At 42.4% G+C, this 15,804-nt stretch overlaps 1 protein-coding gene across 9 annotated transcripts in view; it reads left to right on the forward strand.

The window, feature by feature from the left end:
• The window catches only part of Tnik (TRAF2 and NCK interacting kinase), a 398,674-nt gene that overhangs the window by 224,043 nt on the left and 158,827 nt on the right, over positions 1-15,804 (forward strand). For all 9 annotated transcript variants that reach the window (NM_001106422.1, XM_087618702.1, XM_087618687.1 and 6 more), the window contains 1 exon segment: positions 11,410-11,466. In NM_001106422.1, the coding sequence (NP_001099892.1) occupies positions 11,410-11,466 (57 nt within the window).

Below are 15,804 nucleotides of genomic sequence, written 5' to 3' on the forward strand. Positions count from 1 at the left end.
TATATATATATATATATATATATATGCGCATTACGTTTCAATCCCATTTGTGGCATCTAATACAGCTTTTGTTGTTGTTGTTATTGTTGTTGTTGTTGTTGTTGTTGTTGTTGTTGTTTGGATAAAGTATTTTGTTTAGGAGATTGGGAATGACAACTGATCCAATTTTTACTTAAAGGCCAGTAGTTCTGTTCTGTTACTTAAATGAGAATTGGTTTTCTTCTCTACTACGTGTGAAGTATGAATATGTACCTGTGTGTTAGGTGCTTTTGTGTGTGTACATGTGTTTGGAGGCCACAAACCTCCTTAGGAACTGTCTACCCTGACTTTTTTGAGATAGAGTCCCTCACTGGAACCTGGAGCTCATCAACTCTGCTAGGCTGGTGGTCAGCGCACCTTGTTCTTCTGTCTCCCTCTTCAGCGCCTGAATTGCAAGCAGAGGGGGAAGGCTGCGAGGAAAGGGTTCTGTGTGTTTGCATGTGGGTGACCTACCTGAGTGTGGCCTTAAGCCTTTGCTAGCTCCATCTCTTCACACCCTGTGAAGGAAGTGCCACCTACGGCAGTTTTCCTCCCTCTCTGTAACTCACCTCTCATTGTATTTTCAAGTGCATTGATTTATGACATTTTTGTCATTTTCTGACTATGCAATGCTAGTGGAAATGCTTCTACATTAGGATCCATGACTGCAGGTAACACGAGTCTCTTCTCCCGGGCTATGGTCACTCATGTTCAACTGAAAATAAACTATCTCTCATTTCCTCTGAGGGAAAAGAAAGGGAAAGGTTGTCAAATGTTCTCTCTGGCTCCAAAAGTGGTCTCATCCCTAATTGCTACCTGTAAGGCTTAAATGTCAGCAGCTGCCAGGAGGAGTGTAATTTGGGAGTGTGGCTACCTTTGCTTCTGTGCTCTTTGACTTTTCAGCAGTCTATAACTTTTCAATATCCATGTTACTAACATTTAAATGAAATAATTATATATTTACAGAAATGAATCGTCCTAGATAGAAAATATATGTTAATTATGAAAAGCCTTTATTTTGTTCTTTAAGCTTCAGAGGTGTGAATAGAATAAAGAGGGGAGCGACACTTTCCTGATTCATTACTTTGATGCAAAGTCAATCCAAATGGCAAATTGAAAGCCTCTGTCTTCCTCTCTGATGACCTTGCTTCTTCTATTTCTGTTGCTTTGCCTTCAAAAGGAGATTCGATGATAATAATGATGGTGATGGTGATGATGGTGTGTGTTTGTGAGGGAGGGAAAGAGAGAGAGAAAGAGAGAGAGAGAGAGAGAGAGAGAGAGAGAGAGAGAGAGAGAGAGAGAGAGAGAGAAGGAGGGAGGGAAAGGGAGAGGGAGAGAGAGAGGTTTGTTTCTAGAGAATTTATTCCCACAGCACATGGGTGGTTGAGTGGCCACAGTGCAGGTGCTGATAGGATGGGCTGTTGAAGATGTAGCCATGATCAAAATCTAGAGAAATCCCTGCTCTCCTGACACATCCATTAGAGAATGAAAGATGTCTTATATAGGTAATAAGTGGGTATAGTGTATACTGCACAAGATGACTGTAAGACAAGGGAAAATATTGGTAAGAATGGGGGGGATCAGATCAGTTCCCTGTGATGTCTAGGGGAAGAGTCTGCAGTCCCAAGCAGGAAGAGAAGCAAAGGCCTCTGGCACATTCGAGAAGAAGGATGAGGGAACCAGGTTCTCAGTGTAGTAAGGATGGGGACAGCAGGACAGAGGTTATAAATAGTTCCCATAACACACCAAAAGAGCTGGGATATCCCTGTCACTTACCCAGGCACACCACCAACTGTCTCTATATATAGTAATTTAATCTTTACTGCAAACTAGTAACCTAATTATATCTGTTTTACCTATAAGGGGCCTATAGCCAAAAGTTATTCTAAACCCTCCCAGATCACCCATGAATACCTCCTATCCCTCAATCCCTTTCTCTTAGCTACCATTCTGTCTTTTATGACCTGCAAAGCTTTGACTACAGAACTGTGACTGCCTATGTGAAAAGAAGGGGTGGTCAGAGAGTCAGCAGCATGCTCTCCCCATTTCTTACTATCCCTGATTTGTCAGTGAAGTGTAGGACGGAAATGTGGTCAAAAGAAGAATTTCACTAGAGTCAGGGAAACCTCACCCTCCTGGAAAGGAACTTTCTAGCAGGGGAGTCATATTGCAGCTAAATTTAGCTGTCCATCAATACACTTACTACCTTGTCAGCTGTCTGCCCATTCAGGCCAGCCTAGAGCTTGGGCATGCCTTACTTACTAAAAGGAACTCTTGCTCTTTATCAGGTGTCCTCATATTTCACTTATGTTCCATGCCCCAAGATTTCAGGCAAACCTATTCCCAGAATTACTGTCTTCTAGGGAACACACATCGATGAGGTACTTGAGACCTTGTTCCCAGTGACCAGCTACCCAGGGACAGGCGTGCCTGCTATCAGATTGCTGTGGTCTCTCACTCTGAAAGAGTGCCTTTCATTCATAACACAAGTTTTGCACTACCTTTTTTTTTTCTTTTTTCTTTTCTTTTTTTTTTTTTGCTCTCCTAATGCAGAGCATGGTATGAAGGCCAATGCTTAGAAAGCATGTAGCTCATATGCCTGTTCTGGAAACATGCAAGGGTTAGCACCATACCCACTGAGCTGAGCCCTCCCACATCAATCATCAATCAAGAAAGTTGCCCACAGTCTTACCCATAGGCAAATCTGGGACACTTTCTCAGTTGAGGTCCCCTCTTTCCAGATGACTCTAGCTTGTGTCAAGTTGACATAAAACTAGCTAACACACAGGAAAACACTTTCCAAAATTAATATCCTAATCATTAGTTGTCTTACTGTGTCCAAGCAGCACAAGCCTGTCTAGTCCTCATACTACATTATCTATGTTTTAAAGAAGACAGTGAAGACCTTGTTAAGAAGACTGTTACCCACAAAAGTCAGAAGACATTGGTCCCAGAGGCCACATCATTGAAAATTAATATTACCTGTGTCCTACAGACCACAGACGTTTGGTTGAGAAGCACTGACCTCATTTCAAAAAGTAGTGTCTTCTAGCCCATTGCTCTGTGTGTCTGACTTTGCTCCCGGTGCCATGCTGTTTTTGTTACTATAGCTCTGTAATATAACTTGAAATCAGGAATGATGCCAGCGTCATGCTTTCTGCTTAGGACTGGCCGCGTTAGCAGTATAAGCTCTTTTGTTCTTCCATAATTAATTTTTCTCTTTTTGTGAAGATCATCTTTGGAATTTTGATGGGAGTGAGGAGGACTAAGAAAAGGGAGGGTACAGGGAATATACTCAACATATGATATAAACTGGTACAAAAATTGTAATACAAACAGTAAAACACATTTTAAAATCATTTGTGAGGTGCTACTAGGCAAAGAGAGAACAGTGTCACCTGTTTGTCTGTCCTTTTCCGTGCCCATAGATCCCCAGGTAAGGTCTTATCTAGTCATCTTTGTAACTGGAGGTTTTGCATGGACCTCACTATGCACTGGGCATCTATTAAATGTCCAACTCTAAGGACCAGATTCATCCCTTGGTTCCACAGACATTTGAGGGCTCAAAGAGGAATATCTTTTAAATGTGAGATGCTTGGCAGTGTACCTTGCCCCTACTCACAAGATGCCAGCACTTACAGATAGTCCTAGCAATCAGAAGTCTAGACACTGTCACATGTCCCCAGGAGGCAAAATTGCTTTGCTGAAAACCACCATTTTAAAGTGTCTGAGGTACTGTCTAGTGCACAGTCATTTATTAGGATAAAACATAGGCACCTTTAAGGGCCGTCCCCCATAGATAGTATAGATGGTATGTAATGATGCGCACGTGCTCTAACAGAGGAGACATCTGAGTAAGAGCCCTCACTACAGACCTTTCCCCCTTGCTCAGGAATCATTATGACTCCAGTAAATTGCTCACTAAATTTCATCTGTCGCCCTGGTTCCTGCTCAGATTCGGCTAAAGCCTGTTGAAATTGATTTTTGTGTCAGCCGTACAGAAGAGATTCAGTAAGGACCAGAGAGCATCCCTTTCATTACTGTCTATTTTTTTCCCCTCTGAATTACTTTAGATTTGGTGGGCCCTAATTATATTCCGGAGCTTTCCCGACTGACATTTCCTTTGTTTTAATGAAAACTTCTGGAGGTTTGAGGACACTGTGGGAGAGGTTGTATTCAGCAGCAGCCACAAGAGAGTCAAATGGGTTCCCATTTGTGCTCCTGAGTTGGGAACACTGTGGGCCTTTTGCTGTCTGACAGCTCTGAGTGCATAGGCCTGTTCTTGCTGCTGCTGCTGCTGCTGCTGCTGCTGCTGCTGCTGCTGCTGCTGCTGCTGCTGCTGCTGCTGCTGCTGCTGAGGACCATGACACCTGGGGGTGACTGAGACACTCTGGGGGTGGAGAGTTTCCTTCTGAAACTCAGCACTGTCTGTCTTCATGACTATTATTTGTCCTCCTTAGCCCCCCTGCCCTATGCCTCATAATCATAACCAGTACCCCTGTCCAATCCACTGGGTTGTAAACCTCTGCCTACAAGGTCAGTGTTGGGTATAAATGGCAAATCTAAGCAGGGTCACAGAAGAAGACATCATGAAAGCATCTGTCTGTGCAACTATCATCTATCTTTTTCTCTTGTCTCCCTCCCTCCCTCCCTCCTTCTCTCTCTCCCTATCTATCCTTCTATCATCTATCTATCTATCTATCTATCTATCTATCTATCTATCTACCTATCATTTCTCTCTACTTGTCTATCTGTCTGTCTGTCCGTTCGTCCGTCCGTCCGTCCATCCATCCATCCATCCATTCATCCCTGACCATGCCAATAATGAGCAGATGCACTCCAGGGATCCGGCTTGCTCAAGGGCTCCCTCAGTCTGTTGGTTAACATGGAGAAACAAACCAGAAACAAACCCTTCTGTAGTAATCTTTGCCACAGCCCACTGCTCTAAACCACGTGGTTTTCCCCTCCCATGACAGGTCCTTCCTATGCTGACTCTCTGCTGTCCAGGTAGTGCTTCCCCAAGCTTCTCCCAGGTTAAGCGGGTCAGGTCACTGATTTCTCGGCTCAGAGTCACTGAAGCAAGCAAAGCACCCAGTTCACTAAACCCTGAAACGACTTTTTTAAGCATGATTTTGGAGTCTTCTATTCCAAGACACTGTCCTAAGCTGGGGTAGAAGATTAAATGGACAAGGGGAAGTTTTCCGTTCTAGGGTGTAGAGGCTAGCAACCTGAGGATGGGACCCTAGGACCAAAGACATTGGGTCACTAGGATCTCCAGAGAGACTGGTGATTTCTGTATGGCTCATGTGTGCTCTCGTAAGCTGTTGAACACTAAAGGCTTCCCACTCTGCTTTTGACAGACTGTGTCAAGGATAGTCCCTTTCTGTATCTTAGGGGGTTATTCAGCTGTCCATAATCACATGTTCTGTGGCTCTGAAAGCAACTTCTCTGATTGTGATTACACCAGGGTCCACATATCCCTCCGCCACACAGGGCAGAAACCCAAACCAACCACTAGAAGCCAACAAAGTCTGAACTTTTAAGACTTGTGGTTTTTGTTTTTGTTTTTAATTTTTGAGATTGCAATTACTTCATTTTTCCTTTACCTTTCCTCTCTCCAAACCCTCTCACATACCCTTCTGGGTTTCTTTCATATTCATGGTCTCTTTGTTCATTAATTGTTGTTATATGCACATGTATACACACATATATCTCTAAATAGAACTTGCTGCAGTCTGTGTGGTGTTCCTTGTTTGTATATTCCCCGGGCTGGCTGCTTGATACTGGAAAACTGATTGGGATTGGTGCCCTTCCCTGGGCCAGACTGTTTCTCCCTGTCTCAGCCTCCCTTGGTTGTGTGAGGTTGGTGTCGTACGGCCTTTCTCCCATCCAGTTTGGCAGGTCTCTTGTTGTCATGCTGTACTTTTAAGTTTTAAAAATTAATTTTCAACTGGTGGATACTTTAATATTTTTGTTTTTAAATAAATTCTATATACATTGGTACATTGGATAGCTTATGTTTTCTGTAAGTTGCCAGGAGGCCTTTCTTTTCTTTGTTTGATTGAAGAGAATTTCAAAGTTTCTCTTGGACTGAAGTCCAGTCCCCAGGTGCCACCATTCACTCTGAATAGAAAGGAAGATTTGTGGGGTGGGGTGGGGGAACTATTTGGGGAGCCAGTGTTGTCTGTGAGTATCCTCTGTCCTTATCTTTTGAACTCCATCTCGAAGGGGTTAGCTCTCCAGTAGTGAGCATAGAATTACAGATAGGCAGGGCCATTCTGTGGGTTGAGTTAGACAGAACCCAGGAAGATGCTTGATTCTTTGCTCATTTCGGGGCACAGGGAGGAGATGATGGGGAATGTGTTCTTGGCTCCAGGCCAGGGCCCAGAGACTGGTTCTGCTGCCTTCTGAGTCCTGCGAGTCCTTGCCCTCAGCTTGTCTGGGTCTCACCACTGTCACTTCAGCTGTGCATACCATTCCTGGCACAGACATTTGGCTCCCTGCTAAGGAATCTGCATATGTTAACCATTGTCTGAAAAAAAAACTGATTTGTTTCCCGTGAAGCATCCATTTTGATTTATAAGCAGTCAAACAAAAATTGAAGCATCTAGTTTCCAACGAAAAGAAGGGAGGGAGTCTCTTGTTCCCTCCTGGAGTCTATAAGCAAGCCTTAGCCCTCAGTAGGTCCAGCTCTGAGTAGTCTATAAGCAAGCCTTGGCAAAAGATTGGCATTCTGGGGTACTGAGGGAGAATGTAATCTCATGGGGACAGTTCTGGGGTAGGACCTTGTTCAGAGTGTTCCACAGGCTGGGAACCATTAGGAGTCAGGTCTCTCTTCTCTATAGCAGCTAAGCCATGCCTTTGAAGTCACCAGTGAATGCCATGGAACAACCAAAGCAACAGTGGTTGTCTTTGACCTGGAGAAACCCTAGGAATAGACACTGTACCAGGAATGTCCCATGAGCAGTTGTGATTTTAAGGATCTTTGTAACCTTCCCATAGAATCCTCTTTTATATGTCTCTGCTTCAAGGCAGTTCTCCTCTCGGTTTTATTTCTATGTGTGTGGATGTTTGAGGCTATATGCCATGTGTTTACAGTGGCCCTGAAAGCCAGAAGAGGGCATCAGATTGCCTGAAACAGGATGGTTGGTGGATGGTTATAAGCCACCATGTGGGTCCTGGGAAGTGACCATGATCCTCTGTAAGAGCATCCAGTATTCTTAACCACCAAATCATCTTTCCAGCCCCCTCAAAGCATGTTTCTATCTAAGGACAATAGTATTTTGAGTATGCCCTGACATCTTGAGGATGAGACTAGCAGGTGTCATAACTAAGCCTTCATCTTATCTGGGCGTGGGAGATAGAGTACACCCTTGTCCTCATCATGACAGGGCAGAGGTAAAGCTGGATGGATCATTTCTGTGATCTCTGTGGTTTCCCTGAGATCCACTCTCTGGAGAATTTAAAAGAGCTTCATTTAACTTCCTTTTTGCTTCTCTGCAAGCCAGGCAATCATAATCACTGCCTGGAACCTGTCCCTCGCATCTGGTCCCATATAGTTTGTGGCTAGACAGAAATGCAAGGGACCACAGGGGACTGATGGGAAATGTCAGTAGTAGCAAGAACGGGAACCCAATCCACACACATCGCATCTTCATCTACTGGGTTGTTTAGCAAATACTGGCTGAGTTCCTTCTCCATCATACCCTGTAGACGGCTTGGAGGAAATCTGTGTCCAGTTTCTTCTCATGCCCTGCAGCTTTAGCGTTCAATGTATTTCTAGGCTTTCTCTCCTTCTCTAAAATTCTAACATTTCCACCTTGGTCCAAGTGGTCATCATCGTTCAGTTGTCTCCAGATGGGAGCTTGACCCTAGGTGGGGTAGTTCCTTCAGCTGAGGGCATTTGGTTCTTAAAAAAAAAAAGAGTGTGCATGATGTAGTTGACAGCTTTCTGAGCTTTCTGAGTTGGGTACTCTAGATCAATGACTCTCAACCTGTGGGTTGAGAACCTTTTGGGGGGCGGGGTTGAACAACTTTTTCATGGTTGGGGGATCACAGCATATTAGATATCCTACATAACAGATAATTTCCATTATGGTTCATAATAGTAGCTAAATTATAGTTATGGAGTAGCAACAAAATAATTTTGTTTCACCACAACATGAGGAACTATATTAAAGAGTCATAGCATTGGGAAGGTTGAGAGCCACTGCTCCAGATGGTATACTGTGTCACCAGTGGCCGATGGATAGACAGACTGATGGACAGATATAGATAGATTTAACCAGAATTGATCTACAACACGAGCCACTACCATGTGTTCTACACTCTTATCTTTTCTCCCTTTTGGTGGTTGCTTTGGGCCTGGGGCCTTGTGCATCCTGGCCAAGTGTGTTCTATCACTGAGCAACACTTTTTCGGCCCTTCTATTTGATTTGATTTGTTTTGTTTTACTTTGTTTTCATTATTCTGGAAATGCATATTTGAAAAGAGAAAAGAAAATCACAGCACTAGTTGGGACCAGTGGGGGTTGGCATTGAATGCTGTGACAATTCGAAGGGGGAGGGAGGGTATTGATTTGCAACTAAAAACATTGAAGCTGCTTTCCTCAGTAGAAAGGATTGTCTCTAAGCTAATCCAAAAGAGAAGGAGCTTTGGAAGGGGGGGTGGAGGTATTGCCGAGACTGTCTGATCCAGCATGTATGCGCCATTGGAAAAACCGTGTGTCAGTGACCCAGAAATGAAAGGCGCTCTTCCAGGCTAGCCTCAGGCAAGCAGCTCCACAGCTTCCACATTTTCAGTAGAAAACAAAGACACAGAGGTGAAGCTTCTGCCGCCATTTCTGTGGAGACCATTGTTTTCCTCCTACATTCATTTTAGAGAGCAGACAAAGGAAAGGCCTAAGCGTGCTTGAGTGAGTCACATTTTTTGCCTTGGTGTTGAATTATTTTATATGGAAGAAAAACCAGCATAGTTCTTTACAACAAATGGCACAGAGGGGAGTAGAAAGGGAAAAGAGTGGACTGGGTCTGACTCACAGCCTTCAGCACCACACCCAGCTTCTGCACTCTGTGTGTGTGTGTGTGTGTGTGTGTGTGTGTGTGTGTGTGTGTGTGTGTGTGTCTGTGTCTGTGTGTGTGTGTGCATAGCTCAGGTTTTTAATGATCTTGAGGTCAGCTGACTCCTAACCATTCCCGGAAGGTCTGCCCTAATCGAGATAGTAATCAGCTTTGACACCCTCTGGTGACACACAAGGCAGCTCGTGCTCAGCAAGGTCCTCCCTGATCCTTTTTGGTCCTTCCTGACCATCAGAGTTTGACAGCTCAGGAGCTTCACTGCTCCACTGTGAGGATGCCTTTGCCTGGGCCAAAGCTTTCATTGTTCCATTTGCAGGACTTCATTTAAGTCTAACCTGCCATCTCAGGGTGGCATCATTCATGTGTCAGCTCCATCAAAAGTCCATCTTTCAGCTTGAAAGTGAAATTTAAGGTGGAGTGTAGAGGTGTTCCTTCATTTTTCGCATTCATAGTGAACACTTTAAAATAATGAAGCCACACACATGCAAAAATATCATGTCCCCTCCTTTGTTTTAAAATAGCAGTGATGTCTATGGATTTCAAACCAAGACCTGGCCAGTGCCTTCTGTGTGAAATTTACCAGGGATCAATTTTCTCCTCTGCTCTCTGCTCTCTGGCCTGGGCACCACACAGTAGGATGGCTATGCTCTGTACAAGCTGCTACTCTTTAATTAGACCTTGAGGTATCCTTTTAAAAATTATTCCCTCAAAGAAGAGCCTGTGATTCCAAAGGAGTTAAAAAAATCTCACACATAATGTCTCCAATTCTATTTTGGCAGAAATACCCCACAGACATCCATGGGGAGAAAGGGACTCAAAATGTTGTATCTAGACTTGGGTGACCAAGTTCCTAAACAGAGGAAGTTCCAGTTAAGATTTGATTCCAGGGGCAGTGCTACAAATTATACTAGTGGGAGGAGAAAGGAGAAAGAGACAGGAAGGCAAATGGTGACACTTTGGGTATCACGCAATGATGTGAACATGGGTGTGTTCCCTGGTAGCACAGAGGTGAGGACTGACTGTCCAGGATAGAAGTCTGAATTAAATCTAGAAAAAAGTAGACAGGCTGCAGGAACAAGAAGGCAAAGGATGCCCTAGATGTAGAAGACAGATTAGTGGCTAATAACAATACCCACCTCCCTCCTTCTCTCCCCTTTCCCCCCTCTCTCTCACATACAACACACACACACACACACACACACACACACACACACACTACAGTTGGACCAAGACAGAACCAGTGGGCCTCTACTGAGCTGGTTTCCACAAAAGTGACCAGCCCTTGGGAGGAAAACTGCTTGCCACTAGCAAGGGCCTTTGCCCAGCCCAAGGGGACCGAACTGTAACAAAGTTAGGTGACATCAAAGCGAACCCCTGTGTTTGTCCACAGGCACCCTTCTCTCCGTTCTTTACAGGAAAAACAACATCCTTCACGATGTGGTTAGCAGTCAAAGCTGGGTATGGGTCTCGCCCTGAAGCCAGTAGCAACACCATCCTAATATCCCTCCAGCCACCAATCCTCTGACAGCTATTTGGGGCACACCAAGAGAATGTTGTGTCCACTGTATCCTCCTGTGACCTTGACTGCTTTAACTCAGGAGAGTCCCCAGCCTGTGTGCTGGGTCCTAGTAGCACTTCTCATCTCCATCATTTTCAGATACCCCTGGAAGATGACTTTAAACTCACCATTCCTGTCCTGGTCCCCATGCTAAGTGTTGGCTCCATGAGCTTATCAGAGCTCAGCTGACAGCAACTCAAGCCAGTTGATTTTCTTAATTTTTTTTTCCAGTTGTGAGGGTTGAACCTAAGACCTTGTGTGTACTGGACTTACTCTACTGCCAAGCCACACTCTCAGCCCAAAATTAAAAATATTTTAAAAACTGGAAGAAAGTCTCTTCAGTTCCTGTTTCCTGAGATTTACTTATTCCCTCCACCCAGGCTGGTCTCCACTTCTGTGTGAATGTGAATCTGACTCTCTCATAAGCCCTTGTCTAGTGCTCTTGTGAGAAAGAGAATCGAATTGTCCAACCCTTCCATTTCATCGACCTGAGAAGCCCTGTATAAATGAGTCAAAGTGATGACAGAATGGGTAGTTTCTTGTTTTTGTTTTTTGTTTTTTTAAAGCAAATCAAATACCAACTAGAACTAGATCTTCAAACATCCTAATTTCTATGTGTCTACCTGAGCTTCTGACTGTCTGGTTGCTCACATACTGTACCATTGACCTAGGCATTGATTTGTATGGGGTTGGAATGGAAAACTAACATTGTACATAACAACTAAACCTTTTGAAATTCTTATTTTTTTCTTACAGGGTCGTCATGTCAAAACAGGCCAGCTTGCTGCCATTAAGGTTATGGACGTCACAGGGGTAAGGCATTTTTATCCTGTTATCTCATTAGCTATAGAGCTGTAATGAAAAAGTGAGTGGAAAAACATTTGCCAGAAAAGTAGTCTTCTTATATATTCCAGATCCTTCTTCGTTTGTCATTCATGTAGAGAAATAAGAATCTACAACAGCCAACTGAGCAGGCCAGGAATAAATCACTCCAATTTAAGACCAATGCTACACGCTGCCTTAGGTCCTTAGACTGAATACTGTGTGCTGATAATTTACATATGCATGACCATGGATATTTGCATATGAAGCCAGAGCAAGGATTCTAAGGCATTAAAACTATAACGCTGAGATTACAAAGAGATGAGTCTTAACTGTTTCCCTAAGGTCTGCCCAACACTGAAGGAGAGGAGAGATGGGATAGCTATAAAATCCTTATACTACACTTATCATGAACATTTTCTAAAACAAATGGTTTTTGATCAAATAATCACATAGCTGCAAATTCCTATTCTTAGAGAGCAAGTCTAAACTTCTGCCTGGATGATCAAAGCAATCTAATATTCCTCTAGACATTACTTTAAATGCAACCTAATGCTTTCAGTCTTTTTTGCTTGGTCTAATTTAAAATATTTTAATAACCTTTCAAAGTTATAGAGTGGAAATCAGACTTTAAAGGATTCACAGAACATCAAAAATATGTTAATAATTTTCTATTGTCCTGGGAATTTTTCTAAGATGTCTGTCTTTTGCACATAAAAGCTGAAAGACCAAAGTCTTCATTTGGCCAGAAGTGAAATATTGAATATAAATAGTCATCCAGTCAATGAACCACACAAAGATATCAATAACTAAGAAATAGACTGAAAAAAAAAACAGTTTGTTGGCACATTAACCATTAAGCCATACCCTTTAGACAGAATCTTTTATCATTGGTAAATATGAGTTGTAAGGCTTTCCAAAAGACTATCCCACTAATCTTCATAAGTATCACACATTGTATTGACTTATTTATTTATTCCTTATTTATTATTGATCTAGATTTCTCTCTAAATTATACTTTACAGTTTAATTAATAAAAGGAAAATCTTGTCCCTGTATACTTACTGCCAGTTGAGTGACACTCTAAAATGTTTATTACTAGTTTTATGGGTTTGCATTTTTTACTATCTTTAGTACATTGTTTCAATTTCAATGACTCCAAACTAATTCAAATATTTGACCTCTGTTAGTTGGTAAGGTCATTTGGCATGGAATAAGAATGCATGTGGATTGGAGTTATTAAGCATGGTAAAGGTGTCTTTTTCCTGTCATGTTAAAAAGAATGTAGAGGTTTATAATTTAAATATTTAGTGCTAATTGTGAAGCTGATAAAAATCTAGAGTCTCTGTAGAGACAGGCCTCTGAGCATTCCTTTGGGGATTATCTTGATTTTATTGTGATAAGAAGACCTACCCACTCTGAGTGGTACCATTCCCCTGGCTGGGATCCAGGTCTGTTTAAGTGGAGCAAGAGAACTGAGTAGCAGCATGAATTCACTCTCTGCTTCCTGACTATAGATGTAATGTGGCTCCTTCCAATTCCTGACCCCTAGACCTACCTGCTATGTTGGCTGGACCCTTGAACTATGATCTCCACTAAACTCCTCCTCCCTTAATTTGCTTTTGTCAAAATATTTATCACAGCAACTAGGACAGAAACTTAACCATCAGGGGTGTTTGACAGCAGTGTGGTAAAAGAGAAGATGGCTTTATCCTTTTATTCTGTCACTTTAACTCACAGCCTCCCTACTGACTAAGGTCACATTATAGTTTGGTATGACTACGAATACATCCCTGGTAGAAAAATAGAGAAAAGTCTCTTCCAGTGAATTATTTTTTTTCTTGAATGTCTAGCAGTGTATCCAGCCAAAAATACAGGTTCTCTGGAAATGGGTCCATGAGCCCTAACCCCGACTAAGAAACTATATACAGTTGATGGTTGAGGAAAACTCAGCTTCTTTAAAGGGTATGGCTCCTGGTAGGTCCACCATACTCCAGAAGATGCCCCTACATCCAGGAGATTGTAGACAGCACAAATTAAGAAGAGGAGACAGAAGTGGGAGATGGGGATGTGGCAGTGCATCTGGAAGGAATTAAGGGAGAGATTGGGGTGAAATAATGAAATGTGTTATATAAAACTCTCAAAGAATTAATTAAATTGTTTTTTAAAAGAACAAAAAAAAAGTTTCTAAGGTGTCCAGAAGGAGTAAGACGGAGGATGTGTAGGTTGCTTCTGACTATCTAATATGCTTCTAAGAAATCACCAGAAAAGAAAGAAATATAGCTTCTATAAGTTGGTATTAAAGGAGTGGGTATTGGAATAGTGCATTAGCAGGATATGACACAGAAATAGAAATCTAGTATTGTGAACCTCTATTTAGAAGCTCATAATAAATATGTAGGCCATTTGACAAAGCCCCAACTACAAAACAAATCAGAATTTGTTTGGCAGTTTTGCTGAAATCATAGTGTTCGATTATCCTTAGATTGAGTCATATTTCTGCATAATAAGATACACTTGACAGCTTAGTGACTAATGGTTGTGATGGATCCAAGATGACCACACTCAGAACTTGTGGGTCAAGTTCTGTTGTGTGGCTCTGCAGAGGGAGAGCTGAGTTCTGCAGACAGCATAGATGGGACTGCATATTGTTATTTTATCGCGATATGAAGGTGGGAATTGAGGATGATGAATGTTGTTCTCCCAGTGTAGGGATTTCTAGGTGAGGTTTTAAATTGTTCCAAGAACCATTCTTAGGAGTTAGTGCTGGCCATCTTGTGTGCAGTAAAAACTATTACTTAGTTATATAACCTGGCATTTGCAGATTCGCATGAAGGAATACCAGCTAGCCCTTTCTCAACTGGGTTTCTGTTGGCAAGTAAGCCCTTTGAAAAATGATTTGACAGCTTTTCTCTCAATTGCCCAGGGCTAGTAGAGACAGAGGATACCATTCTGTGTTTCAAAGTGCCAGCCCATTACATAAAACAGGCACTTTATGGTGTTTGTTCTGTTCTTTTGGTGAACACATTTCAGAAGAGCTGGACGCATTTCTGTGATTTGGTCACAGCATTGACTCTTATTTAACCACTGACCCTCAACAAAGGCAGATGTGGTGTACAGCAGGAAATAGGTTTATTATCGCCCTGCTGTCTGAGGCAGGATCCAGTGAGCTTAGCATCATGTCCCTGCCCATCACCATCAGCAACAGCTTTCCCTCTGTTAAACTCTGATGTTCTCTTTAGAAAGCAATCGATTCAATTTTGTGGTGTTGTCCTTTGTGTGTTATGGAATCCGGTGCAAACGCTTCTCGACAATTATTTTAATTGGGCTCATTATGGTTGTTCTGTTCAAAGCTGAAATGAGTTCTCAAAGGTCGCTTTTGTTGATTGTGTTCTGTGACCTACTGCAAAGTGACTGTAGTTTATCACAATGAAATTGATGAGGCCATAAGCTTGAAATTAATTTTCAAAGTCTTGATTTTTATCATGGAATCTTTCCTTTTATAGAAAACAGTCACAAAGAAGACCAAATCCAGTGCCTCCATCCTTCCAGTTTTAGTTCTGCGACACTGCAAGAATTGCCAAATTGGCTTCCGAGTTACTGCTTATGCTCCATCTTGGTCTTCAGAGTCCTTTTAAGTTGCCCAAATCATTATGGAAAGTCTATTTTCGATTCCTTGTGAAAATTCCCTCACCACTGCATTTGAAGCTCCAAGCTTACCAAGAGGACGTAGTCCTTTTAGAGTGATAATCCTCAAAGTGTACTGTTGCCATCAGTGGACCCTCAGTAGTTCTGTGGTATCCACAAAACATGCAGATTCCCTCCTCTGCTGTAGAATCCCCTTGGATTCTCCATCTTTTATATGCTCCTTTAAGAGATGCACTAGACTGGAGAGTTAGCTCAGCAGTTAAGAGTATACAGTGCTCTTTCAGAAGACCTGAGTTTGGTTCCTAGTACTTATATTATGGGAAGCTCCAAGGGCATCCCATGTCTCTGAACTTCATGGGCGTCTGCACTCAGATGTACATACCCACATGAAGACACGCATACATATATATCATTTAAAATGATTAAAATAGCTCTTCAAAAAGAAAGAAAGATGCCACACTACCAAAGGTGGGGCTTTCTATAGGGGGGATTTGTATCTACTTTCTTCTGGCCACCAGCTGTGAGACCAAGTGTCTTTGATTATAATAAATGTTCCTATTTTTGAGTTTAAATTATTGTTAAATTAATGACGACCTAAACTTCATCTAGTACATAATGAAATAATAACAGTTTTTAAGCTGACTTGACGTGGTTACACTAGTCAAGCCATCTTGAGTTGAA

This window comes from Rattus norvegicus, chromosome 2, assembly GCF_021556685.1.
Source record: "Rattus norvegicus strain SHRSP/BbbUtx chromosome 2, alternate assembly SHRSP_T2T, whole genome shotgun sequence".
Taxonomy (NCBI): domain Eukaryota; kingdom Metazoa; phylum Chordata; class Mammalia; order Rodentia; family Muridae; genus Rattus; species Rattus norvegicus.